Source organism: Psittacula echo (assembly GCF_963264785.1).
Source record: "Psittacula echo genome assembly, chromosome: 3".
Lineage (NCBI taxonomy): Eukaryota > Metazoa > Chordata > Aves > Psittaciformes > Psittacidae > Psittacula > Psittacula echo.
In genome coordinates, this window is record NC_137736.1 from 30,494,250 (window position 1) to 30,520,957 (window position 26,708).

Here is a 26,708-nt window from a genome sequence, read left to right on the forward strand (position 1 = left end):
GCTTTATACTCCTTAGTTCATTTGCTGTTATCTCAAATGTATAGTGCTCATCTTCAAACCTTACTGAGGAGGTGAGTAAATACTAGGGAGAATAGGCATGTATCTGTATTTGTATCCCTGTCTACAGTCCATAGACAAACACCAGTACAAGCAAAGAAAGCCACACTTGGCACTGTAATTTCACTTCCCACAGGCAATTCCTGGTTTTTACTAACTCTTCTGAAAATCTGTCCCAATCTGAAATTCAAGACAGTAAACACGACAGTCCTAAACCTGTGATAAATTCTGATTTTACTTTGATATTGTGCAACATATCACAGCTAGAAATTAAAGCTTTTAAGAGGAGAGAATTGGCTTTTCCATGGTGCACAAAGTATACATTGCAAAACTAGGTATATTCCACCATAAAAAAGATCACTGAAGCACAACATAGTTGTGCTTAGAGAGGCTATTGATGGTAATGTTGAGGTTTTAGAAGTGCAGTGTTTTTTCTTTCATTTCCCCTCTTAATCTTGCCATGCTGGGCTAGCTTCTTTGTCAGACATCTATGAGATATCCCATGCCATTTTTTAATTGCCTAAAACATTTCCAATAGCTTTTTCACAGAACAGCTTCTGTATTTACATATGCACATGGATTGCATGAGGACATATTTTTATCTTATGCTTTATTAGAAAGAGTGAGGTTATTCATTAGTGCCCGCTGTGCTGCAAAGGGATGCATGCGAAAGATACCAAGATGCAGAGAAGATGGTTTGCCTTTGTAGAACACCCAATCTCAAGCATAAAAAATTCATGACTCAAGCCTCTCAAAAGTTTTGAGAGCCAACCCCCCTGTATTAGGGGAGTTTATATTTCCTTACTGAGTATTTAGGGCATGGCCGCTATGTGTTTTTCAGACCTTCCTCCATAACTGTGAAATTTTAAATATTAAATGTGAGTTTCTTATGGTCTTTGGATACTTGTGGTTAGCACTTAGAAAAAAAAACAAACTTGTGAGATTAGTGGTAGCTCAAACCTGGTGGACCAGTAGTAAGAAAATCAGAAAGCATTAGGCATTCCCATAAAGATACGGGGCATCAGAGACATATGTGGTAGTCAGTCCACAGGTGTTCATAGCTATACAGAGGCATGATGCATGAGAACAGATGCCCGTACATCTGATGTGGCGTTCAGACAGTCACTGTATTTCATATCATCACAGAATGGTTTGGGTTGGAAGGGACCTTGAAGATCATATAGTTCCAGCCCCCCTGCCAGGAATGGTGGATTAGGCAGTCCTGGTGTGGAGGTCTGACTTGATCTTGAAGGTCTTTTCCAACCTACTTGATTCTATGATTCTGTGGGCAGGGGCACCTTCCTAGAATCATAGAATGTTAGGGTTGGAAAGGACTTTAAGATCATCTAGTCCCAACTCCCCTGCCATGGGCACGGACGCCTCCCACTAAACCGTGTCACCCAAGGCTCTGTCCAGCCTGGCCTTGAATACCGCGAGGGATGGAGCATTCACAGCTTCCTTGGGCAACCCATTCCAGTGCCTCACCACCCTTACACTAAAGAACTTCTTCTTTATATCCAATCTAAACTTCCACTAGACCAAGTTGCTAAAGGCCTCATCCAGCCTGGCCTTGAACACTTCCAGGGATAGGGCAGCCACACTTTCTCTGGGTAACCTGTTCCAGTGTCCCATCACCCTCACAGTAAAGAATTTCTTCCTTGTACCTAATCTAAATCTACCCTCTTTCAGCTTAAGTCCATTCTCCCTTATCCTGTCACTACACACCCTTGTTAAAAGTCCCTCTCCAGATTTCCTGTAGGCCCTTTTTAGGTACTGGAAGACTGTTGTAAGGTGTTCCCAGAGTCTTCTCGTCTCCAGACTGAACAAGCCCAACTCTCTCAGCCTGTATTCATAGGAGAAGAGACCCTCAGGCACACAGATCTCACTCAGTGCGTATATATAGGAATGCCTGTCTGGGGGCATGTTTATTAGATTTGATGCACAAGTGTTTCTGCATGCGTGAGCAAATCCCAGGCACAGATGTGTATTTGTGGGGCTTGCATGTGGAACGTAGAAGAGAGCTTGAATGGTGAATATAAATGTATAACCAACTGAGAATCAAATATTGGCATTTGAAAGTGTCACTAGATATTTCAGTATATAGACTTGGGGATTTGCATAAAGTTCTGTGTGTGAGAAAGACTTCAGCAACAGGGATTGAATCCTTTTCCTTTTTTCTGGCAAAGGAGTGTTTTAAGAAGGTAGACCATTGGTAGCACTGCAGGGTGTAAGGCTTTCATGTGGGAAGAGAACAGCCTGCCTCGCGTGACTGTGCCATCACTGGCAGGGTGCACTGAGGATGTGGGAATGGCTGTCTAGCCATTTGTGTATGGCAGGGTACCTGGCCATTCTCACCTTCATTGGGGGCCATCACTTACAAAGTATCTGGATTACCTCTGGAACTCACCAGGCATCTATTCAGACCAAGGATGAAACTCACGCCAGACAAGACTGTGCTGGGGAAAAAAAGGCAAGCAAAGTAACTCAAGGATAGCTTGTATGTGGTCAGCACCAACAGGCAGCAAATTATACCTGTCAGCTGACTGGCAATTACTGCCTGAGCCCTGCCTGAGGTGTGGGAGTTTGGGAATATATGTAAATACTTCTGCACAGGGAATGCATTCTGAACTGCTAGCAGGACACAAAACAACTCCCAGCACCCAAGCAGGTTTTGTCGTGCCTGTAGGGCAGGGTACCTGTAGGGAACTCCCTACAACTCGCATCTCCTTAAGATGAGGAAGGCCCACAGCAGTACCAGTGCTGGTTGTGCTGCAAACCACAATGGAAAGTGCTGGGAAACGTTTTCAGTTAGCAATCCCTTGGATTCATTTCACCAACTACGGTATCACTCATTGGCAAGCAAAGCAAAACCAAGCCATGCTGCTTGTTGGTGCAGAAGGGCATAGCTGGGGTTCCCGGGTCAGGTGCTGATGCCTCTCTCAACGGGGCAGGGCTGGGATTTCATAGATAGACATTTCACTTAAGTTTTTTAAAATCGAGTTCTGACTTCTCTGCTTCCCTTTCCTCTTCAGCCATGGCATGGTGGCTTTGCTTGCTCATCCCCTGCCTCCCTCTTTTTCTGAGAGCAGACGTGATGTGGACTTCAAAATCTCGGGCAGAAACTTGGCATGAGCTTGCCCTCCTCAAAGCCACCCAGCGTGTCGGGCATGCTGAGGTGTGAGAGAAGGGGCTACCCCAGAGGAATGCATCACTTTTGTAGAAGAAAGAAATACTGTTGGAACAAGCCTGATGCACCACCAGGCTCTCCAAGCACCCCTCTTTGATGGATGCAGGCTTCTGCCACAGCCACAGCAGGACGCTGGTGTCGGATGTGCTGCTGATACAGGGCATCTGCATGGCTGACCTTGATGGCTGCATGGGAGTACAATGCTGAGGGTGCGCACTGACCACTGCCAGCTGGGAAGCATTTGCCCAGAAGGTCCCTCACTCCCTCCGGGAGCACACAGGCACTAAGGTCAGCTATGCAGTTCCACCTCCACCCCACCAGCCCTCCTTCGAGTCCCAACACTCGGCCCACTTCGGCTGGACCACCTCCACCTGCACTTGTCAGGGACAACCGAGGCACTGAGCCGTAGAAGGTTCTGGAAGAGCTGAGGGTGCCCCACACATGCAGCCCCAGCCTTCCACGGCACCCTCACCTCGCCTTCCACCACAGGGGAGCTTCTGCCTCGCCATGCAGCTCGCGGCCGCCGCCAGCCCACCCAGGTGCCGGCCGACGATGGCCGCAGGCGCCGGCGGCTAGGAGCCAGGCGCACGGCCCCCTGCACTGTCCTCCCCCCAGCATGTGCGGTCTCGGATGTGTGTGTGTGCGGAGAGGGGGGAGCGAGGGGGCGGACACAGTGGAAATTTCCACTCCCTGCAGCAGCCACAGCCACCGCCGCGGCGGCGGGAAGGCGGGCGCAGGCCTTGAGCCGCCGCGTGGGGGGGGGAGGGAGGGGGGAGAGGCGGTTCCCGCAGCGCGGCCCGCCCGGCTCGGGCCCGCTCCCCGGCTGCTGGTGTCCCCTTCCTTCCTTCCCTCCCTCCCTGCCGGCCTCCCGCCTCCCCGGACGCGGGCGGCAGGGCAGCCTGCGGGCGTTGGCAGCCCCCCGACAGGCGGGCATGTGCGCGGCGAAGGCGGTGCTTGGCGCGGAGAGGGGGCGGTGCGGCGGAGCCTGCGCAGCTGCCGGCGCCCTTTAAGCCGCGCCGCCTGCTCGTCCGCCTGGGTGTCTGTGCAGCTTGGGAGCCGCGCGGGCGGGAGCCGTTGCCAGCACCGCCTGCTGCCGGGGACGCGCCTTCCTCCTCCGGTTCCCCTCCTCTCCGGCATCGCTGCCCCCTCCTCCCCACTCTCTGACCTGCCGCATCCCCGTTTCTCCCGCCACAGCCAGCTCTAAGATGCCCCGCTATGAACTGGCTTTGATCGTGAAAGTCATGCAGAGGGTGAGTGAGGGAGGGGAGACGGGAGGGAGGGAGCCAGGTGGGATCCGACAGACACTCTCTCCCTGCTCCCCGGCGTCCCCTCGATGCCTTTTCTCGCCACCGCGTGCTGCCCAGTGGAGCACGGGACTGCCCGGCCGGTCCTTTCCTAGGGGCGAGCACTGCCCTCTCTGGCCTCTCCCTCCGCGCCATACAGCGGGGCCGCGCAGCGCGCTTCGGACTCCTCATGTGTCTTTCTCTGCCCTCTCTCTCCTTCCTCTTTTTCTCTTTCCTCCCTGATCCCTTGGAGAGTTTGCTTAGTTGCTGCCCTAGAACCGCAGTCACCTTCTTCCCCCCCCCCCCCGGTTTGGTCCGCAGGTAAGCAGAATCCCCGCTGGGCGAAATCGATGCGTTTCTCCCTCTTTTATCCCGCCCTCCCCTCCCTGCCCCTTGCCTGGTGCAGGTGAACTTAGCCCTTTCCTTGACCCTATGCGTTGGTGCAGGCAAGTCCACCCCTTCCTCTGCAGCACCAGCGCTTCCCATTGCCGTGTGCCTCAGTGCCTCATTTCCCCCCCTCCCCCAGCACCTGTGATGGCTTTGCTGGACACCTCGCTAGGTAGCAGCAGCCGCACGCTAGGTCCCCTGTCCTCTGCGAGGCCTTGCAGGGAGTCTCGGTGGGGCAGAGCGAGGGCTTGCTCTGGCAAGCTTCCCCTCGAGGGATGCCAGCTCCAGCCTCTCCGGCCCCCTCCGTACCAGGGGAGTCTGAAGAATTAATTATTTCTTATTTTTACTTCCCTGCCGTTGCTAACACCAGTTGAGCTCCGCTGATACGGCTCCCCGTATCATCCACAGCAAGGGTTGCTAGCCGTTGCTGCTGTCTGTGGTGGCGTGATGATAAGCCGTGGTGTGAGCAAGTGAGGTTATGTGATGCTCTGTTTTATGAGAGCTGACTCTGTGTAGGGGGTGTGTGCACTTGTGTGTAGAAATAATAAAATAGAAGCACCTCCGTGTAGATGGGACCCTTTATTTGGAGAATAATAGCTGATACCAGCCCTTCTCTGCCACCTTCTCTACCCTTTGTTTATCTGCTGCTTTCCAGCTTAATATGCAGTGCTGGTGTTGGAATGTAGCAGCGTTTCTGCTAGGCTATAGCCTTCTGATCTGACCCAGCATGGACATGCTTGCTCTCGCATTTAATCTTCATTTAAATAAACATGTGTATCTGTCATAAAATAGCAGGAAGCTAAATAGCTTTGCCGTATTTCTTGTGTAGTTATAGGATCGTGTCTTCATGTATTATGTGTTATATCTACTAGTACATTTCCATTCATTTTACATGTACCATCCACATGTCGGGGTTGGTTTTTTTTAACTTGGCTTAACTGCAGAAGCTTGTAGTAGACTTCTCAGGTGAGTCCTCTAGTGGAGAAATACAGCAACAGGGAGAAAAAGTCTGGTGACATTGCTGCACCGCCTTGCAGAGCAGCATTTGCTCTGACAAAACACGATGCATTTGAACTTGAGTTGTCAACCTGCAATTATTTTTTCTTTCTCTCCATACCCCTCCCCATCAGTGTATGAGCCATAGGTAAGGCGTTGAGATGCTTTTTGTGAACATGCTGTTAGTGCGGGAGATGCATTATGCCGTGCAGACACTATAAATGCGGAGCAGGACAGAAAGTGTAGCAAATATGACATAATGCCGAGATACAAATGAACTGACTACTTGGAAGAGATGTCAGGGAGTGCCTTCTGGATCATTGGTTCCTAATATCTGAGCACAGAGATTCAGGGATAAGCTTTTAGCTGCAAGATGCTTCTAATGAGCATGGATGCACTCAGGTTTTAACATCTGCAACGTTCTCCTCTGAAGTTTAACTCTAGTATCTTCTTTCCTGATAGATGTATTTTAAAGTGTTCTTTTAGCTCTATGGTTATGTTTAACTGCTTAGGTTTTGGTTCAGGTGTACTGCTGGTTTTAACCTGCACCTGTTGTATTCTAGATGCCTTTTTTTTTTCGTGTTGCTGTTGACAGTACACCAGATCTAGGTGCTTTCTTTTGTGTGTTACAGTATCTTGCTACTGCTGCTGCTCTTGTGTAATGAGAACAGTTGGAAAAAAAAATTCCTGTAGTGGTTACATGCTTCATGGTGCTGCCGAATCCTGGGAATGGGGTTGCTTTAATGATCCCCTTAGCAGTGTGTAATCTCAAGTGGAATGCTAACTTCAGTTAGCCAAAACATGGAGACCTGAATGTGTGGCTGATAAACCAGTCTGAAATTATGGAGTGACTAAACTCCTTCCTTTACAAGCTGGGGAGATCACTTACAGGCCTGAATAAATTGTATTGCTTCTTGACACCATCATTTCTTGATGAAGCTACCACGGGCAAGGTGTTCACTGTCCGGCTGTGTCAGTCCCTCTGTGCAGTGGCTGTGTGCTGCAGTGCCTGCTTTAGTCTGAGGCTTGAGCAAGTGCTGACTCCTCTGTTGGTGTCTGTGACATCCTTCCTCATCTCTGATAGCTCCCCTGCCTTGCAGGGAAAAGAAAAAAGTAAGCTGCTGCTGCTCAGCTTCCTTGCCCTTCAGGGCTGTCACTAATTCCTGTGAGCTCCCTGGCAGCTTGAGCGCAAGCCTTCTCATAGTTACAGTCTGGTAGACTTTCATGGCTCTCTTCAGAGACTGTGGGGTTTCCCTTACCCACAATTGTTTTTAATAGTTACCTTGGTATTTTCATAGGTCTAGGCAGAATAAATCCCTCAAATTAATTTTTTTTTTTTTTTTTTTTTTTTGTAAACTCTGTTCCCTAGCACTGCTTGTGTTCAAGTTGGGAATTCCTCCTCATTCTGCTCCTGCATGTGGTTTCTGTTGTGAGCTGTGGAGCCTGCTGTGCAGCTGATCTCCCTATACAGCCAGCCTCAGCATGGGCACAGGGCAAGCATGACCCCTTGGTTCTGCCTGATGCTCCTGTCTTCAGCTTTCATTTTGTGTCTTAAAAATGCAAGACCCGAAGGCTTGGGGGTAGGAAAAAGCTGCAAGGGGAGGAAACTTTTACTTTCCAACTTTGTCATCTGTTGTCTGCATATACTTGTCACAAGAGCTTGTGACTTTGTTCTGAAGTCAGAACTGCAGTCTCTGTCCTGTTGTGTAGGTAGTGTATGAGCAGGTAACAGACTTGTACTAGAAATACTGTATTTGTAAATTGCCTGTGGACAGAGTCCTTGATCAGCAGAGACCTCAGTCAGAGACTCTTAGGAAAACAATAAGAAAAAATGTAAAAATAAAAAAGCACCCCAGAATAAATAAAACCCCATACTTCTCTGTGGTATCACTGTGTTCAAAGAGTAGCTGCAATGAGGGCTTGGATTGTGTTCCTCCATGTGTGAGTATATGGAGGGAACGCTTTGGGAAAAGAAAGGTATGAGGCCAGTGAAGTGACTGGAACTTAGAGTGGAAAGAATGAATTTTGCCCATGTGTGTGGCTTTCTACACTCCAACATGCAAATGACAAATAGTATGGTGAGATTGGGGAGTTTAATGGCAGACTTGCTATCAGTTTCGTGCAGACATACATAAACAACACGTTGCCTACCCTCTAGAGCCTGAGTTGAAGACCACAGCTGTGGTGAAAGTAGAGGTGCAAGATGAAGACACAGCTGTTCATGTTCTAAACTTCACTATTCATAGCAAAAGATGAACTTCTAATTATTTCTGTCTTTCTCCCAGGAGAGTCATCTTTGGCTTTCAGCTGGGGGACTATGGCAGGGCATGACCTTCAGCAGGAAAGGGTAGTGACCCGCTAGTGCATTAGCAGGAGTTGTAGCTGGCTGGAGAGCGCTTTTCAGAGAGGCTTCCTCTTCCTACCCTTCTCGTCCTGCCAAAACGCTCTCGAGAGCCCAGGGGAAGGAAGTGTGTGGAGGGGGGGGAGGGAAGGGAAGGAAGAGCTGGAAATGGCTTCCTATTGCTCTGATGCTGTTTTACAGACTGACCACAGGGCGGCAGTGCGAGATACCCTCCAAGAAAATTTGGCATCCGGGGGAACCTAGGACAAACAGAGAAGGTGGCAGTATTTCCATGCTGCTCTTGGTGCTGCTCGACTCTTGCGAGCGGGGACACCTGTCTTCAACAGAACAACTTTGTAACTGGAACTGAAGTGAATGGACAGTTTGAAAGCACGTTATATTTGAGTAATTCACTAAAAATGAAGCGTATCAGTATTTTATTAGTGCCATACTCTTCTCCCCCACTTCACCTGTAACAGATGACAAATACATAGTATTGTGTCATAGTCTAAAACCTGATTACCTTGTGTCAGTAAATACTAGACTAGTGAACCCATCCACCCACCTCAGTGCATCTGGGCTCTCAGTTTGACTGGCATGTTCACACAACATAACTTGTCTTCAGCATCTGTTTGTTGCCTTTGGAGTGGATTGCCATGTTTCAAAAATTCCCTACCTGCTGTGGAGATCATTAGCTATTTTAGGAAAGCCAAAGTAATGGGCAGTAGTGTTGCTTGACATCTTGAATATTGCACTTAATTGCTGTGTAGGCAGCTGCAGCAATTGGGCTTTTGATATTGTAGTTGCTAGGAAGAAGTGGGGCAGAATGAAAAGGGCATCGAGCAGGCAGATACTGGTTTTATTTTCTTTCCTGTTTGGTGAGCCTACCTGTTCCTGCTGTTGAATTGTACATATTCCCTGCCTCTCTTTACTAAGCAGGTTAAAATTACACAGTTTTCCTCTGTTTCCTTTGACTTTTTTAGTTGGCTAAAACAGGCTGCTCTTCACAGTAGTATGCCTAGCAGAGAGGCGCCCTTGTGTTTGGGCTGGTGCTGAAAAGAAGACCAAGGAGTTGGAACTAGAAAACAAGACTGGAAGACAGCAAGATCTAGCATTGACTCTGCTTGTAGGATTCAGCTTTTTGTTTTCTGCCTTAAGCATTTCTGTAAGAACAACTGGATTTTTAAGTGTGTTATTCAGACAGCATTTCAGAATGATACCCTCTTGGTTGATGTCTGCCTTTTTTCAATCTTAAGACTTGAGAGTCATCCTTTTCTAAGTTTCTGCTAACTGTGGGATATGTGCCTGGCTTTGGTTTTGGGGGAGGTAGAGGTTTATTCTCTTCTGAAAGATAGCTTAAGCCCTTTTATAGCAGGTAGTTGACAGAGAGGTGAATTTGGGAAATATGTCCCAAGTGAGTACTAAACTGATGGTAAGAGTAACGGACTGGAAAGCCTCTTGGTTTACACTGGCTTCTGCAGTGTATTGCCTGATGTGCTTCAGTAAGCGTAGGTAGTGGGATGCCCTGGTTAACTTTGCCACTCTTGTTACTTAAGTTATAGAGCTGCAAGCCTGAGTGCTGAGGCAGGACTATGGGCAGGCCCTTGTGTCCATGCTGGGGCTGACAGACTTGGGTGGGATTTGGCTAGCCCCTCTTCCATGAGAGGAAATGGCAGCTTAACCTTTCAGATAAGACTTCTTGCTCCTGTTGCCTGATTAACAACATGCTCTTATCTCTTGGCTGCGTATCTCTCATCATTTGTTCACTGTGCATATGTATACGTGTGGATGCACCATGTATATGAACAGGGAGATGTTTTATAAACTTTGGCATGCAAGCAGATTCTCTCCTTCAGCTGTTGCAGGGCTAAAAAAAGGTGAACTTGTTGTGATAGAATAGCATTATTGCTCTCCATTATTGTAAAAAACCTCAAAAGTGACTAATTTTTAAAGATATCCATCATATTGCTTAGAATCAGCTGTTAAATTCAAATAGGAATGTGTGTGTATGTTTCTTTTCCTCCAATACATCATGCATATTTGGTAATCATGAAGGTTCTTGCTTTCTTTATGTATTCTTTCAGGAGCTGATTTCTCCAATTCTCTTGTTCCAGAGCCATAATGCTGGCAGTTTCCACCCCAGAATTACTTTATTTGTTGGTGATTATTGATCGAGTAACTTAGCAGCCAGCTCTGATAAAAAGCAAGATTATTCTTTGATACACAGCTGCCCAGGCATCTTCTGTTACAAGTGCCTGGCAGTTGTTGCTTATGTGGAAGTATCTGGTTGATAGAGCTGCATATACTAGCCTCTGTGCTGCTTAGCTGAGGGCAGCAGGAGCCACTGGGCTGCCCAGTGGATCAAGAGGAATATCACTGGTAGAGCATTCTGGTACAGCATTCTGTATAAGAGCTGATAAGAAGGTGAAAGGGGGAAAAGTACAAGAGAGGACAAATCTGCAAAACATAACTAGTTATACAAGAGTGGAACAGGAAAGATGGGAAGTAAAAATATGTGAAGTAAGACAAGATCTGTACAAGAGAAGGACCTGTAACGTGGGAGCATCAGTGCAAATACTGGTGCTGGAAATGAAAGAAAATGCATCATCCCTTGTGAGAGAGGGTAAGGAAAGAAGCAGATAGTGTAAAGTAAGGTAATAAATCCTAGAAATATGATTGTGGGGAACTACGTAGAAACTATGCTGCTATTTCTTACTTTTTTTTTTTTTTTTTTTGCTTAATCCTGGTTTGCCCACTTGCAAGCCAGCCCTTGTGCTTCAGTTATACAAATACCTATGGAATAATAATTAAAAACAAAGGTACATGCAGAGCATGGATACAGGAAGGGAATGTGTTCAGTGGAGTTGATGTGTTTGAGACTATTAGAATCAATGTTTGCTAGCTTTTAATATAGGTAATTACAAAGCTTGATGTAGAATAGCACCACTTGTTTTATAGCCAAGATCTTGTTTTGATATCTTAAAATCATCAGGCACGTGCAAGAGCACCCAGCAGACTAGGAAGCTTGGAGGGTCTCACCAACTGGATCGCATCTTTGGACCTTGCAGCTAAAGAAAACCTTCATCTTCAGTAGTGTTAGAGTTTTTGCAACACTTCTGATGGTGTGCTTCTAACAGGGTAGTAATGTTGGTCCTTGATGTCCGGAACACTTGATTATATGGTCCCAAATTCTCTACAGAAATGAAGTGCTTTCATGTTTATGCTTGTTTTACCCCTTCTCTTGCTGTTGCTTACTGTACTTGCCAGTAGCAGTGAAATGATTGTGCTTCTGAACTTTAGGTTGCCACGAGAAGGAGTTTGAGTCTTTCGTCTCATTGTCTCTCTGCAGAATCCAACTTAGTATGTAAGCTGATGTCTTGGCACACTTACCTGGCAGGGAATTTCTGCCTGATTGCCATCTCCTGGAGGAGACACCTCTTCCCACCTCTGTTAAATGGCTTGCTTTCCAAACTGTTTGCTCTGTTGTGCTCTTTACTTGGTTACTGTTGACCATGTGCCTTCTCAGTACCCTCTGTCCTGTTCTGCTTCCAGTTCCTGTGTCGAAGGAAGAATCTCATCTGCGGTTGCCAAGAAAAGCATGGTTTCTGTGCTGAGGGATGGAACTGCTTGCAGCGGCAACCCGTCTTTGAGCATCTGAGCCTCTGGTGGTGATCTACTTGAGTTATGGCAGAGGCATGAATGATTCTGTTTACTTGCCCGGGAAGAGCAGCCCAGTTCCTCAGCAATGCTGAGTGGTGGCTGTACTTTCTGCTGTCTTCAGAGAACTTAGATAACATCTGGCACCCATGTGAACAAGCTGATTCTTTCGGCTGACGAGGGGAAGAGAAAGTTCTTACCTACATATTTTCTTTAAACTAATAGTTTATCTTAACCTGATGGACTAGTCTTTCTTAAGACCCTAGTAAAGTAACTACGGTGTGTCTGGGTAGGCATGGAGAAGATAGTCTTTCTGGTGTCTGTTTATTTAAACAAGTAAGAAGGAACTTTCTATCTCCTTTCTTCTGTCTCCAGCTTAACAACCCCTTTTCCCTTTAGTTGTTTGGAGTTTTTTAGAAGAACAGTGGAAGCAAATAAATCCATTATTCCTGACAGTGCTGGGGACTGACTCACGGCAAAAGAAACCATTCAAATGTGCATGCCACAGGCAGTGGCAAGAAGTGGCTTGCTGAGACACTGCTAGTGATGTTTGTTTCAGAAAATAAGCAATCTTCCTCTTGCTTTGCAGTTCAACAGTACTGTAGTTTCTGTTGTGTTTACAGAGTGCTGAATGAGCACTGCTATAAAGCTGCATCCTCTTTCTGCCTTTTTTTTTCCCCTCTCTTTAGTTTATGACTCAGTGGGAGACCTAAATGGGTGTGTACACTTGGGATGGGGGGGAAGAATGGTTAAAAACAAAACCAACTACATTGATCTGCTGCTCTAAAACTGACAGTTGCAGTGCTCTTCAGCTTCAGTTGGCCGTACAGAACTCCAGTAACTGCTTCTGTAATAGCAGCATTACATTTCTGACCGGCAAATGCAGTGTTGTTCTATTTCTTCTGCTGAACTGCATGCTATGAGGTTACTTATTTGTCTCATGTCTCCTTCAGCAGTCCTTTAGAAAAGGATCGAGAAGAATTCTTTTTCTGATGCTGCAGTTAAATGAAGACCAGGACTGGAGCGATTCCTGATACCCCAGACAAAAAAGTGCACTGTGTGTTCATAACTCCTTTGAGTGACTGACTTGAACCTTGCACCTCAGATTGAACTTTTATGCTAGTGATGATCTATAGAGTTGCCTCTGGGACACCTGTGTTCTTGAAGGCCAGCAGAAGTGTTGATGCAGCAGAGCACATGTGGCAAACAGGTTAGTCAGGTCATTGCTGGTTCAGGTAACTTGTAAATGTGGTACTTTTCTACTTCAGCCTGTTGAGCTCCTGGGCATGTCAGTCCACATCCTTAACTGAAGTTATTTATTAGATGCTACAGGTCGACTTGTGCGTCCGAGCTTTCCTGCTTCCTGTGGCATACGCTGTTTGTCTCAGGTGGGATTCCTGCCCAGCTTTATTCCTTAGCTCCTGGTTTACAAGGGAAAGTCCTGAAACTGTGGTCCTGGATCTTTAGTGCCCTATTCAGCAGCTGCAAGGATGGCCTCTGCTTTCTCAAGGGCATGTATTACATAAGGACAAGTATCAGTTATTCAGTTGTTGTTATCAGTTCAGTTATTTGTATCAGTTATTCCATGAAGAACATTTGTGCTCCCTTTTTTGTATTCTAGAGTGCTGCAGTAAAATGGAATGAAGCTTTTTCCTCTCTTTTTTTTTTTTTCTTTCTTTTTTTCTTTTCTTTTTTTTTTTTTTTTTTTTTGTCTCTCTGAGATAGGCTACCTCAGAATGCCTTGTGTTTGCTGTGGAGCAGGTAGGAACTCACCTGTGTGTCTGTAGCAGGTAGCCTGCAGTGTTGCAGCCCGGCCAGCGCACTCAGGGGGTTGGATTTGTACAGGCCTGCTCAAGGCATGAGAGATTGTTGGATTGTTGTTGTTTTCTGTGTAGGTGTTGAGCCTGGTGATGTGGGTATATTTCTTCCATGCAAGTGAGTTGTCCAGTAGGTAAAGTGCTACCAGCAAGAGTTAATGTAACTACTGCTTGAAGAAGGTGGAGAAGAAATCTGTTGCTTCTAAGAAAGAACCTCAAAACTACTTTGAAGTCTAGGAACACAGTTAAGTATGTACTTCATTTGTTAATAAATAATAGCAGTGGACACTCGTGTGTGATATGTGGGCATTTGCATCCTCAAAGTAACCCTTAAAGCGTTTGCCATTGGGACTGATTTTTTTTTTCTTTTTTTTAACTGTAAAAGAAGAGGAAAGTCAACTGAGAAACTTCCCATCTGCTGAGAAGAGAAATACACTAAGCAGAAAAAAAATACTTGCTTTAGGGCTGGAGCAGTTTGATTCTGGCATGCTTAAAGACCTGTTTTATTAGAAAAGCACTGTGGAGAAAGTTTTCCTTTAAAACAATCATAAAAATTTCTCCTAAAAATCCCACCCTAAATCTGCTTCACATTATCTGATATCTCTTCAGGGAATTGCGTGAGACTTTTTTTATTATAGGCCAGGCTGCCCATTGGAGAAACATATGCATTGTTTCACCAGAGCTCTAGCCCTCTATCTTCAGACAAGAGGGAAGCGCATTGTTTTGTGTCTTTGATATGATCCAGCCAGAAAACAGCCTTAGGGTGAAAAAAAAAATCAGTCCTTGGCAGCAGTGCAGTCTTTCTGTCTTGTTTTCTGTCAGTGCCACAATGTAACGCTGTTCTAATAACTTGAGATTAAACTCGCATGGGGCGTCTCAACAGTCCTTCTTAAGACTTGAGGTCATAACTTGCTGAAAGTTCAGAGGGACGAGTCTCATTTTTGTAATGAAAAAAGTTCCAGGGTTATTTTAGAATTAGGTCTAAAAAGAAACTGGTACAAGAAGCTACTTTAGTACAGTAATTTAGTGACAGTGCAGCAGATTTGTAGAAGCTACTGAAAACTTTCCACCTTCCTGCTCAAGCAAGCTGAACCCTGCAAAGTTCAGATGTTGATTACAAAGGTGATATTTCGGGTCCCTTTAAGCTGATTGTTTCAAATGTGTGGTCTGGCTGTGCCTTGAGGTGGAAATGCTCAAGAAGCTTCACATACTGTTTATTTGGGTTAGAATGAGCCCATTGTAGTTTGGCAAAATATCCTAATTGAGAAATGTCACAATTTATTCAAGGGCAGCTGCATCTGATACTTGCACACTTTTAGGTGGGATTAAACATGCTTGTAGTAGTTCTACTATGGGCTTGGTACCTCTTGTATCAAATAGATGTAGTTTTTACAAATTTTTTTATGTATGTTACGGTATAATATAGTTTTGCAAGGTCATTGATTAACATACAGGGGAGATGGTGGAAAGTGAACTAAAGTTCAAGTGTAACATTTTCCAATAATGGAACAGGACAACAGAAGAGGGAAAATATCAATTATTACTATTTCCTTAGTTTGCCCATTATTCTTATTTTTCTATGTTGTACTTTTCCTTCTTTCCACTCTGAGGAAAGTATCTTCTTCCCCTTTCTTTAAAATACTTACAGTTTTGGTATAAACAATGTAGTTGCATTTGAAAACTTAGCTGAATATAGTGAAAGATGCAAAACTATTGAAGTGTTATTCAAAAGTGCTGAAAACCAAGAATAGTACGTTATACTTGTGTCTGATTGTGTCATATGATCTGAAGTGTTTTAACTTTGTATTGAATTAAACTAATAGACCATTTGACTACCGCTTCATTTGCGGATGAGGGTAAATGTGAATCCTTCTATGTAAGGATTTAAAATACATCTGTGGTTTGAGGCTTATGAGCATGATAAATTTAGCACACTACTGTAATCAGTCCATTTTGTGCCATGTCTCCGTAGTTTCTCTTTATTGGCTGTAACTTCTGCAGAATGAATATCTGTGTTCTCATGTGGATTTGTGGTGGTGGTGGGGAACCATTGTTATCTTTTTTGATTCTGAACTACTCCTGAAAACAGTCAGCTTATATGAATACCATGAGTGTGAATCTCTCAAGGCTGAAGTTGTGGTTTGCTGTAAGCTGTTTTAAAAATACATTTTTCTTAGTGAGAAGTGCACATTCTTGCATCAGCACCATTGCTGCCTTTAGTAATGCACAAAGTAAGGTAGAGGGGGGAATGTCTGCATTTTCAGCCTTGACTGTAGTTTTTATTGTGGTCTCTCTGAGAATTTGTAATGTTTTTATTTACTCACTTTTTTTTTTAATTTTTTTTTTAACATAATGAGTATGCTGCAGGGATGCTGAACAAGAGCCCACCCAAATACTAGAATGTTACATGATTGCTTTAGTTAATCATAGATGAATTAATAAGGAAATGTGAGCTTCCACATAGTGCTAAAGCACTTCTACAACTGAAGTGGGATGCGGAATGCCTGAAGCTGTTGCTTGTAAGGCTTCTAAGGTTGGCAGACCTTATGGTCAGAAAAAAGATCCAGTGCAGTGATTTTATTTTATTTATTTATTTTTTGTGCCTGTATTACTTTTACCAGTGGGTGGGAAAGAGGAATGGAGTCAGACCCTGTTCCTGTAATAATCTTGAATACTAAAGGTTTGAGTTCTGATTTTTAGACTAAACAAGTTCTTTGCTTTGGTCTTCCCGTTGCTGTGCACATTTAGTGTAGGAAGCAGAAAAATCTTACATCCAGCACTCTCTAAACCCATAAAGGTTTAGGTGTATACACCCAGGACAGGTGTATATAGGTAGAGGATACTTCCCAACGTATAGAAGGAGATAGGATTATCCTATCTTCTTAGCAGAAGTAGGAGCTACTGTGCAGCTCATCAGTGCCTCTTCCTCTCCAACCTATTTGGTTGTCTGCTAGCAAGTCATATTATCCCCTTCCGTCTTTTGAGCACTTCAGACCTGCTTGCTGAAATGAGTGCCTGTTTCCTGACATGCTTTGGTAGAATTGGGTGTGATTGAGGGTTCAGGAATAGAGTGGCAGGGTATGCTTTGCCTTGAAACTCTCTGCCTCTGATGTTAGTGATCCTCTTAGTGCTTGGATTCACACAGTTAATGCTGGAAACTGTTTCCTGGCATCCTAGCAACTGTGACTGCTACAAAATCCATCCGGTTCTCTCCCATGTGCGTAGGGTGCTCCCAAAAAATGCGGAAACCATGCGGATGTGAGGATCAAAATGCACATAGCAGACAGAAATACCCTTAAGCCAGATGTCAGGCATTGTTTTGGTTTTGCCTTTTGTTTGAATGGGATTTTTTCTTCACTTAGATTACATGGGTTATTGTATGAAGAGCTTTCAGAGTAAAATGTAAGTCTGTAATCATCTGTACTCCAGACAGGTTCAAGCTCATCTGAATAACCTTGATTTTTTTTTTCAGCTGATCTTAAACTTGCGTTGTGTTTTTGACAGTATTGCAACTTCACTTTGATTTTTAGCTCTAGCAGCCAGCTGGTGTCTCAAATGTGCATGCATGTGATGCCAGGATCTATGAAGATTTGTGGGATACAGTGCTAGAGCAATACAGAAAATGACTAGCCAGGTTAATGCTCCTTAGTGGCGGTTTTTTGTTTGGTTTTGTTTTATTTCCCTAAGATTTGCTTGAAAGAGGAAGGCCTATTTAATGGCTTGAGAAATAGACTTGTGAGACTCTAAAGAAAAATGAAATGTGTTTCTGTTCCTTGCCTTGTGGGGAATTTGGGTCATTTTATACTCCAGAATTGCTGCGTCCCTTAAAGTACTTGTAAACATTAAAGTTGACTAGTAAAAGGCATTGCTGCTTAGTTCTACAACTATTTAATTATGTCTGTTATGGATTGCATAAATACAGTGGAAAATATAAGGGGGAAAAAAAAACTGTGGTGTTCAGTCATTGTTTTACTAGACTTCAAATTTTTTCTCATTACTTCATGAAATTCTTCTCTAATTCAATCTTTGTCTTTTGTCTTTGCTGCCTTGCAGGGTTGGTACAGTAGGCCTCACTAAACTTAGCTGCAACTAAGAATTTCTCCTACATCAACTGAGTTAAGGCTGATGCTCTTGTGGAATGTGGATTAAAAGTGCGTGCTAAGTTCCAAATTTCCATTTGAGAAGCGGAGAAAGTAAATGTACCACAACCACCAGCATCAGGACAGCAAACCAAGGGACAAAGAATTTGATCCACAGTGTTGATATATGTTAACTGGTTCACGTGTTGCTTAAAAGACATTTGCTGGGGGGCGAGAAGTGGACGTCAGCTGTGCGAAGGCATTTTGTTTACAAAAATGAGGGCTTCTTTGGAAACAGCAGACATTGCCATTGTGGTGCTGTACTTCGTGCTTGTAATGTGCATAGGTTTTTTTGCCATGTGGAAATACAATCGGAGCACCGTAAGTGGCTACTTTTTGGCAGGGCGTTCTATGACCTGGGTAGCTATTGGTGCATCTTTATTTGTGAGCAATATTGGAAGCGAACATTTCATTGGGCTCGCAGGATCTGGAGCGGCGAGTGGATTTGCAGTAGGTGCATGGGAATTCAACGCCTTAATGCTTTTGCAGCTTTTAGGATGGGTCTTCGTCCCAGTCTACATCCGGTCGGGAGTATACACCATGCCTGAATACTTGTCCAAGCGTTTTGGAGGGCATAGAATTCAAATATATTTTGCAGCATTGTCTCTAATTCTTTATATCTTCACCAAACTCTCAGTTGACTTGTATTCAGGGGCACTTTTTATTCAAGAATCGCTGGGGTGGAACCTCTATTTGTCAGTTATCCTCCTTATTGGAATGACTGCACTGTTGACTGTGACTGGAGGTCTTGTGGCTGTCATCTACACAGACACGCTTCAAGCTCTGCTTATGATTATTGGTGCCCTCACACTTATGATCATAAGCATTATGGAGGTTGGTGGGTTTGAAGAAGTTAAAAGAAGGTACATGTTATCATCGCCAAATATTACATCTATCTTGTTAACCTACAACATTTCCAATACCAATTCCTGCAATGTTGACCCAAAGCCTGACGCTCTTAAAATGTTGCGTGAGCCAACAGATGAAGATATTCCCTGGCCTGGATTTCTGTTGGGACAGACTCCGGCTTCTGTCTGGTACTGGTGTGCCGATCAAGTCATAGTTCAGAGAGTTTTAGCTGCAAAAAACATTGCTCATGCCAAAGGATCCACTCTGATGGCAGGCTTCTTAAAGTTGCTGCCAATGTTTATTATAGTTGTCCCAGGAATGATTTCACGAATACTGTTTGCAGATGATATCGCCTGCATTAACCCGGAACACTGTTTTCAAGTCTGCGGGAGCAGAGCGGGATGCTCTAACATTGCCTACCCACGTTTGGTGATGAAACTTGTGCCGGTTGGTCTGCGGGGACTGATGATGGCTGTGATGATTGCTGCACTGATGAGTGACTTGGACTCTATATTCAACAGTGCCAGCACCATATTCACACTTGATGTCTACAAGCTCATTCGGAAGAGTGCAACATCTAGAGAACTGATGATTGTAGGAAGAGTCTTTGTCGCGTTCATGGTAGTTATAAGCATTGCCTGGGTTCCGATAATTGTAGAAATGCAAGGTGGTCAGATGTACCTTTATATCCAAGAGGTAGCAGACTATTTGACCCCACCAGTGGCTGCTCTGTTTCTTATGGGTATCTTTTGGAAGCGCTGCAATGAGCAGGGGGCTTTCTATGGCGGAATGGCCGGGTTTGTTCTTGGAGCGATCCGGTTGATACTGGCATTTATCTATCGTGCTCCTGAGTGTAACCAGCCGGATACTAGGCCAGGCTTTATCAAAAACATCCATTACATGTATGTTGCAACAACTCTGTTCTGGATCACTGGGATTGTGACCTTTGTAGTAAGCCTCCTCACACCTCCACCTACGAAAGAGCAGGTTCGGACAACCACTTTCTGGGCTGTGAAAAACAGGAATGTGAAAGAGAGCGCTGCAAAGGGGGAGCTGTACAAAGTGCAAGAAAAGAGCATTCTCAAGTGCAATGAAAACGCTAACCATATAATTCCAAACGGCAAATCGGAAGAAAATATTAAAAATATTAAGCCGGAGGATATCAATCTTCTGGTTACTTGCAGAGATGACAGCAACCCGGTCATTTCTATGAGTCACTCTGAAGTTGAGACACCAGTTGATTGTTATTCGAACGGACAAGCGGCTTTGATGGGGGAGAAAAAGCATGAGGAAGAGACTGATGAGAGAGAGAGACATTTGAAATTCATAGATTGGTTCTGTGGCTTTAAAAGTAAAAACATGAACAAGAGAGCTGTTCGGGAGATGGAGGAAGAGACTGTTTGTTTACAAATGCTGGAAGAGACTCCAAAAGTTAAACTATTACTAAACACTGGACTGGTCTGTGTCTGTTCGCTTGGAATATTCATGTTTGTCTATTTCTCTTTGTGAGTGAATAGTAAACTTTTAAGGGTATGGCTAAACATACAGAAGGTCTCTAGAGATTTTTTTATTTTGTTTTAATTTTTTTTTTCAAACAACATAACTGCAAGCCAGGCATTGTTTACGCTATAATTGTAAGATCAACTCAACTTTAGCCTATTTAGAGACCATTTGAGACATGTTGTCCTATCTCTGCTGAAAGCAGAACCCTGTTGTGTCATGTCTTTTCCACCGTTTGTCTTTTTTTTTTTTCCTATTTGCAGTACTAACCTTTTATTTTTTCCATGTACATGTGTATAAATATACCAAAGGCAGGCAGGTGGCTGTGTTTGAAGTCAGGCAGTTACATAGCTCAGTCAGATGAAGATAACTTATCGTTTGCTGATGTGTAAAATCTAAATGATTAAAGCTGTGTTGAAAGGTTTTTAAATGTAGGGCTGCGATGCACATCACTGTGTAGTCATTCTTTGTAACATAGCTATATTACCTTGGCCAACTTGGCAATCTTTAATTCTGTTCACTGCTTTTAGGTTTTGTTAGTTGTTGTGTTTTGCTTTTTATGTTTTTAGTTTCTCATTTCTCCCATAGTAACAACAGAAAGTATTTTGTCTCATCTTGTAGCACTTAAACCATGATAGCTGTTAGTAGCTTTTTTCTCTGTAAGAAAATCCACTGTAAATTCCATTACTGAATTTAAATTCCATTGCTGTATTTAAAAAAAAAAAAAAAAAAAAAAAAAAAAAAGACAAAAAAATTAAAAACAAACCAAAAATCTTGGAGATGACAAACTGGCAATGGAGGAGAAGCGGGAAAGGAAAAAAAGAAATACTGTTTGGTTAGGTTTTGTAGTATGTTGAAATAGAAGAGTGTTTATTCAGCCTCCTCAATGTCCAAACCTTTAGTACATAATTAGGGTTAGCCTCTTTCTAGAGGAAAAAATCTCTGCATAGGTTCTACCACATGAGGAAGTGTGAGACTTGGCAGTTTGGTAAGCACACTGTAAAATAACTTCTCTGCTGTGTATGTGTAGAAGGGCAATACTCTGCCCTTCAACAGGACAATACTCTGCATCCGTACCATTTCAGAAGGGCAATACTGTGCATCCCTACCATTGCTGCACACTGAGTCTAAGGGAAGAAAACCAAGTGGGAAGACAAGAGGCAGGGGAAGTGAGGGAAGGTGGTGGAAGTGGTCCTTATTTTCCAGAATCCTTTTGCCTCATGTCTTTTCCCACTTCTTCTTTCTCCCTATCAGACATTATTTTTTTTTTTTTATTATTATATATTTTTTTTAAGGGATAACTCCTGAGGGATTCTGTGTCAGGAGATAAGGAGCATGTGCAACTGTAATCTGTGTCAGCAATTGAGGTCTGCCCTTACGGTTCTTCAGATAAAAGTGAAACTTTTCCCAGGTGATCAGTAGGTCTAGAGATGCTGAGGTTCTTTTCTTCTGAAGGATGGATGCCCAAGGCAGGGATGAATGGTTTCCAGGTGTGGAGGATGTGTGTGCAGTAGGTTGGTGGAACTCAGCAGACCACAAGGTCCATTTCTCCTTGGTAAAGCAGGAGAATGTGTTGCTGTCGTGGGTGCTCTTGCCCTTACACTAAACCAAGTCAGGACCTGTTTTTGGGCACAGAGGCCAGTTGACAGTGTGTGGCTGCACTTGTGGTAGTAAACTCCCTTATCCTCCATGACAGAATAGTCATATCCAGGCTTCCTGTGAAAATAATTCCTCTAGTTGTCTTTGCTCCAGAGCTTGTCTGGGGATTTGCGAGAGCATGAACTGGCTAGGCCAGAAATGGTGTGAGGGACCATGCTGATAGTTCAACAGCATTGATTCAAGGGTCCAGCAGTGTTTCCTTGACACATAAAAAAGAACCAATCCCTATGGGTGAAGTAGTTATGTTGTGATGAAATTTGGGTGCATTCTGCCTTTGACTGCTGGAGAAAATTTGCTTTCCAGTACAGTGGTGCTGTAAGCTGCAGGCTGTCCAAATAGCTTTTAGTAGTATCATGTATAATACATATTTTCAGATAAAATTACTAACTTCCATTTTTGGGGGGTTTTCTTTTTTTTTTTTTTTTTTTTTTTTGTGTGGTGTTTTTTGTTTGTTTGTTTTGGTGTGTATTTTTAAATCAGCTGAATCCCATTCATTCCAAGACTTTAAACAGAGGCTGAGGTGCTCTGCCTTTCTCTGCTTTTAGTTGTTGCTGCTGGAAAGCAGACTGTTCTTAACTGGAAATACTGGAATAAGTGTAGGAGCGCAGTTGCAATATACGTAGAAGAGGAGAGTTGCCATACCTGAGTCTTGCTGTTAACAGCAGTGTGACGAGACACATTTTCTTACGGTTTGTGTGGCTGGCTTCATTCAGAAAAAGTATTTTAAATTGTTTCTAATAGGAAAGTATGTGAAATAGGTAATGGCATCTCAAGTTGCTTCATTAGTAGGCTGAGTCAGGAAGGACAGTACTGTTAGAAAGCTGTAAACCACAGTTGATTATTATTTTTTTTTTCCTATGCTGGATAAAGTAAACTAGGGCAAAATTTGATTTTAGTGGGATGAAAACTTGTGGAGGGTAAAGATAAGTCTCAGTCCAACAATATCTTCTTGAAAAGGCTGGGATCTGGCTAATATGCCTAATTTGGCACAGAAAAAGAGACTCATGTACCAGGCACTGTCCCTTAGTAACTTGGCATGTCTTTCTATTAGCGGCTGGTACTTGGATTTTCTAGACCAGTCCTTTCTGCTCTCAGTACTAACAAATGCATTGCCACCTAACCTGTGAAGCCAGGTTAGCTCAGGGACCCTTATGCTTGGCTGCTGGTGCTTCATCTGTGCTTGCTTTTTTCCCAGGGTGCCTTACATGGTTATGAAGCTGAAGGCATGGCTTTTATAGCCATCTGAAGAGTGGTTTGCTTATAATGGCTTTTCCCAGCTTGTTTTTCCGCCTTTCTTCTCCCCAAATCACTACTTTTTTAAAAGAGAATGCTGTTAAAAAGTTAACATACAGGATGCCAGTATCCTGTTCCGTGTAACTGCAGTCAGATCCATGGTGAAGTTACGCTTTGACAGCGGTAGGGAGTGAACATTCCTTCACAAATGTTACAGTGCAACCTTTGACTGTTGAATCTGAGATACTCAATCTTCCAGTTAATGTATTCTTACTTTTGCTAAAGTAACAAATTGCTGCATTAATAACAGTGGCAATTGGCAGTCAGTCAGGATCTTAATAACGTAATACTTTGCATCCCCCCCATCTTTAGACCTGTTATTGTGAAGAAGCTTTTAAGCAAATTATTTCTCCAGTGCTTTTTCAGTCATTTAAAAATGTTTCTATGCTACTCTCTGCCTAATGCCAGCCTCTTCAGTCTTGCTCTTTTTATGTCTTAGAGGTTGTAGAACTTGCTAATGTGTTTTGCTGAGTATAACCACTTAATAAAATGCCTTTATTAGAAAAAAACCCCATATATATATGAATATATATATATATATATAAGGTTTCAAGCAAACTGTCTGTTGGTGAGCAAGTACCTTGCCCTGTGTTATGGACCTTAGTATAAGAAGTTGCTTGAGGATTTTTTTTTTATAGCGTAAACATGCCTTTGCTAATCTTCTGATCATGATCTACATGGAAGAGATGTTAATCCAGGTTGATGTTTCAGTATAAGCACCAACTTTTTGGTCCAGTAAAACTACAAAGTGTCTCCCATAATGGACAATCAATTTCATGAATTCTAATGCCTGGCTGCCTCCCTGGTGGGACTGGCTAGTCATGCAGGGTTAGATCCAGGAGGACACATGCTTCTGTCTTGTAGCAGCTGGTTTATTTATTGCCTTGAGCTTAGAATGGTGTCTTGAAAAACTTACTTTGGAATGACACCTTTTTTTGCTACTTCCCTTAACTTATTTTTCTGTTCAGATGTTTGAATTTTCTCTCAGAAATTTGTTAGAAGCCTTTTATTTGAAAAAGAGGCTTCTTGGGAGCTTTGGGAGACTGTTCTTATTTAACTTTTTTTTAAATGACTGATTTGATGCTATTCTCTGCCAAAGTTTAGGTTGGGATTTTTTTACGATTTTTTTTTTTTTCCTTGTTAGGTTTTGCTAGTACCTGAAAGGAAACAGTGAGAGATTTTAAGAAATTAAAATGGCCTTCAGTATACCACTTGTGTATTTTCTACTTCTCCACTTCTGTGTTCCCCTTTCCATCCTAATACCAGAAGGTCCAGCATGAGACTTCTGATGCAAGTCATGAGAGTACTGTAACTGAGTAGTGGAAAGGATTTCCCACAAGGTTACAGTGTAGTAGGGAGAGCCATCAAAGGATCTCTGTGCAAGCACTTAAAGCAGAAGATGCTTACAACTTTAAAACTTACAGCTTTATTTTTTTTATATATATATTTTTTTAAATCCTAAGATAAAGGAGGTGTTGGGAGATGCTCCCTTTCAGAGAACAGGATACATGGAAGAAGTTGGAGTTGCTAAGCTCTAGCTTTCTTGAGGAAATCTTTGGATTTAGCATGTATAGTGAAGCAAAATACTCATCTGTTAATTTGGTATTCTGTATGTTCTGTGCCCTTAAATGTAATTGTTTTGAAAATAAAACCTTGTTATGTGATGTTAAAAAGCAGATGTGTGTGCAATGGTTTAAATTTTTTTTTTTTTTGAGAAAATGTTTGTATATAATTAAATGGTTTAATGTGCTTTAATTGGCCTAAGGTAAAGAGTAGTCCTAGAATGTAAACATATATAATTAGGATTTCTGATTTCACTGTGAGATCTCTGAACTCTCTTGTTTTGCAAAGTGGTTTGTTTTGTTTACAAAACACTTTCTATTGTTTCTTTTATGGTGTTGGTTTAAAGGCATTTGCTTCTCTTCTAATATTCATGATATAGTGACATCTGGTGACACTTAGCATTATCAGTTTCACTGTGTAAAGTCAGACACTTTGAGCAAAAATGGTAATGATATGACAATTCTCTGTGTCTATGAATACACGTTTTTAAATGAGGTGGTTATAAAAATAGTTGCTGTGCAAAATGTTAGTAGTCTTCTTCTTCAAGAAGAAAGCAAATTTTCTAATATCACTAGAGCAGTCTCTTCATTCATCTTCTTATTTTTAAAGCACAGTGTCAAAGTGATGCTGCTTTACCTTTATCTCTGATATAATGTTTTTTTGGATATCTGTGAAGTACTTTTGGTTTTTGTTGCTGTTGTATTTTTCTGCAGATTTTATATATAAAATACCAGTTAATGAACTGCCTTTCTGGTTTTTTTGTTTGTGTGGTTTTGGGGGTTTTTTGTGTGGTTTTTTTTTTTTTTTTGTTTTTTTTTTTTTTTTTTTTTTCTTTTTTTAACTGTTCAACTAAAATACATTTCAGACCAAAACCAAATGATATCATAGAGCATTTGAAACCTGCGTTTTTCCTTGTCTCTTGTGTTTTGGTTGGTTTGTTTTTGTTTTAATAAGCCAAATGGGCATGTAGATAAGATCGCTATAATGGATCCAGGTCTCTTTTGGTAAAGTGTTATTTAAAGGTCTGTTAAGATCTTATAAGACAATATACTGAAAAAAATTACTGTAGTAGGAATATAGATTTAGAAGTGTTAATGAGATTAATACAGCTTAAGTATATTGTAAGTTGCTACTGTCCTTAATGACAAGCTTTTTGTCATAGAAACGATGTATGATAAATTAATTTTGGTCTAGTGTATAGAATTATCATATTGCTATAAATCTTTGAAGTAAATCTGATGCAAAAATTTCATAGTTAGCATTGCTGGCCCTGTGTATACTGTTCTTTGTATACTGTATGCATATTATTTTGCCTACTGCATTAGTCTTCAAACTAAAACTCTTATTAGAGAGTATTTGGATACTTCAGACTGTGTTTCTTGCAGTTTACATTCCTTTACCATGGCATTTTGTCCTGTCTAAAAGTATTGTATGGAAATGTTTAAAACTTCTGTACAAAGTTTCAATAAAAATAGAGGAAAAAAAAAACCAAACAACAACAGAATAGATATTTGTGAAGCTATTTTGGAGAGCCTGTCCATAACGGTGATAACTGTTCTTACTTGTAGTAAGCCTCACATCCCTATGTATAAAGATACTTCCCATTTCCCCCCCCCCATTGTTAAAAGGCATACCTCTTGAAGCAGGGTGTGGGCATCTGGGTAGGCAAAACCCCCAAACAAACTAGATTCTTTAAAGCTGCAAGAGAACTTAGGGAATCCAAAATATGGGTGCAGAGTTTGACTGCAAAAGCCTGAGGCCAGCTCATGTTGTGTGGAAGTGGAACTGGGGTTGGCTGGACTAATCTTTCTACACACTGAAGCTGGCAGGGCAAGGTTAGCTGCCTGAAGCACCCTGGAGAGCAGCAGCTTGCATGCAAAACAAAATAGGAGTTAACCCTCATTTAGCAGGGCAGCTTTGCTGGATATTGTGCAAAATTATGATTTAGTTTTTTCTCCCTTCACCCCTACCCCCTTCCTT

At 42.8% G+C, this 26,708-nt stretch overlaps 2 protein-coding genes across 5 annotated transcripts in view; both read left to right on the forward strand.

The window, feature by feature from the left end:
- The first annotated feature begins 4,353 nt into the window (after positions 1 to 4,353).
- Positions 4,354 to 25,565, forward strand: SLC5A3 (solute carrier family 5 member 3). Of its 4 annotated transcripts, none has more exons than XM_080614019.1 (3): positions 4,357 to 4,494; positions 13,804 to 13,974; positions 17,779 to 25,565. In XM_080614019.1, the coding sequence occupies exon 3, from the start codon at positions 18,081 to 18,083 to the stop codon at positions 20,220 to 20,222; it is 2,142 nt and encodes a 713-aa protein (XP_080470145.1). In that variant the 5' UTR covers positions 4,357 to 4,494; positions 13,804 to 13,974; positions 17,779 to 18,080; the 3' UTR covers positions 20,223 to 25,565. The 4 variants fall into 4 exon arrangements, with proteins under 4 accessions (XP_080470148.1, XP_080470145.1, XP_080470147.1 ...); XM_080614021.1 differs by lacking the exon at positions 4,357 to 4,494 and adding an exon at positions 12,890 to 13,118; XM_080614022.1 differs by lacking the exon at positions 13,804 to 13,974 and having other exon boundaries at positions 4,354 to 4,494.
- The window catches only part of MRPS6 (mitochondrial ribosomal protein S6), a 46,212-nt gene continuing 23,866 nt past the window's right edge, over positions 4,363 to 26,708 (forward strand). The window contains exon 1 of the mRNA XM_080614023.1: positions 4,363 to 4,494. Within this exon, the coding sequence (XP_080470149.1) occupies positions 4,450 to 4,494 (45 nt within the window). The 5' untranslated portion in view covers positions 4,363 to 4,449. The remainder of the gene's footprint in view (positions 4,495 to 26,708) is intronic.

What these genes read in the sequence shown, in the direction of transcription:
- SLC5A3 (XM_080614022.1), top strand. Translation starts at nt 18,081, where the DNA reads ATGAGGGCTTCTTTGGAAACAGCAGACATTGCCATTGTGGTGCTGTAC.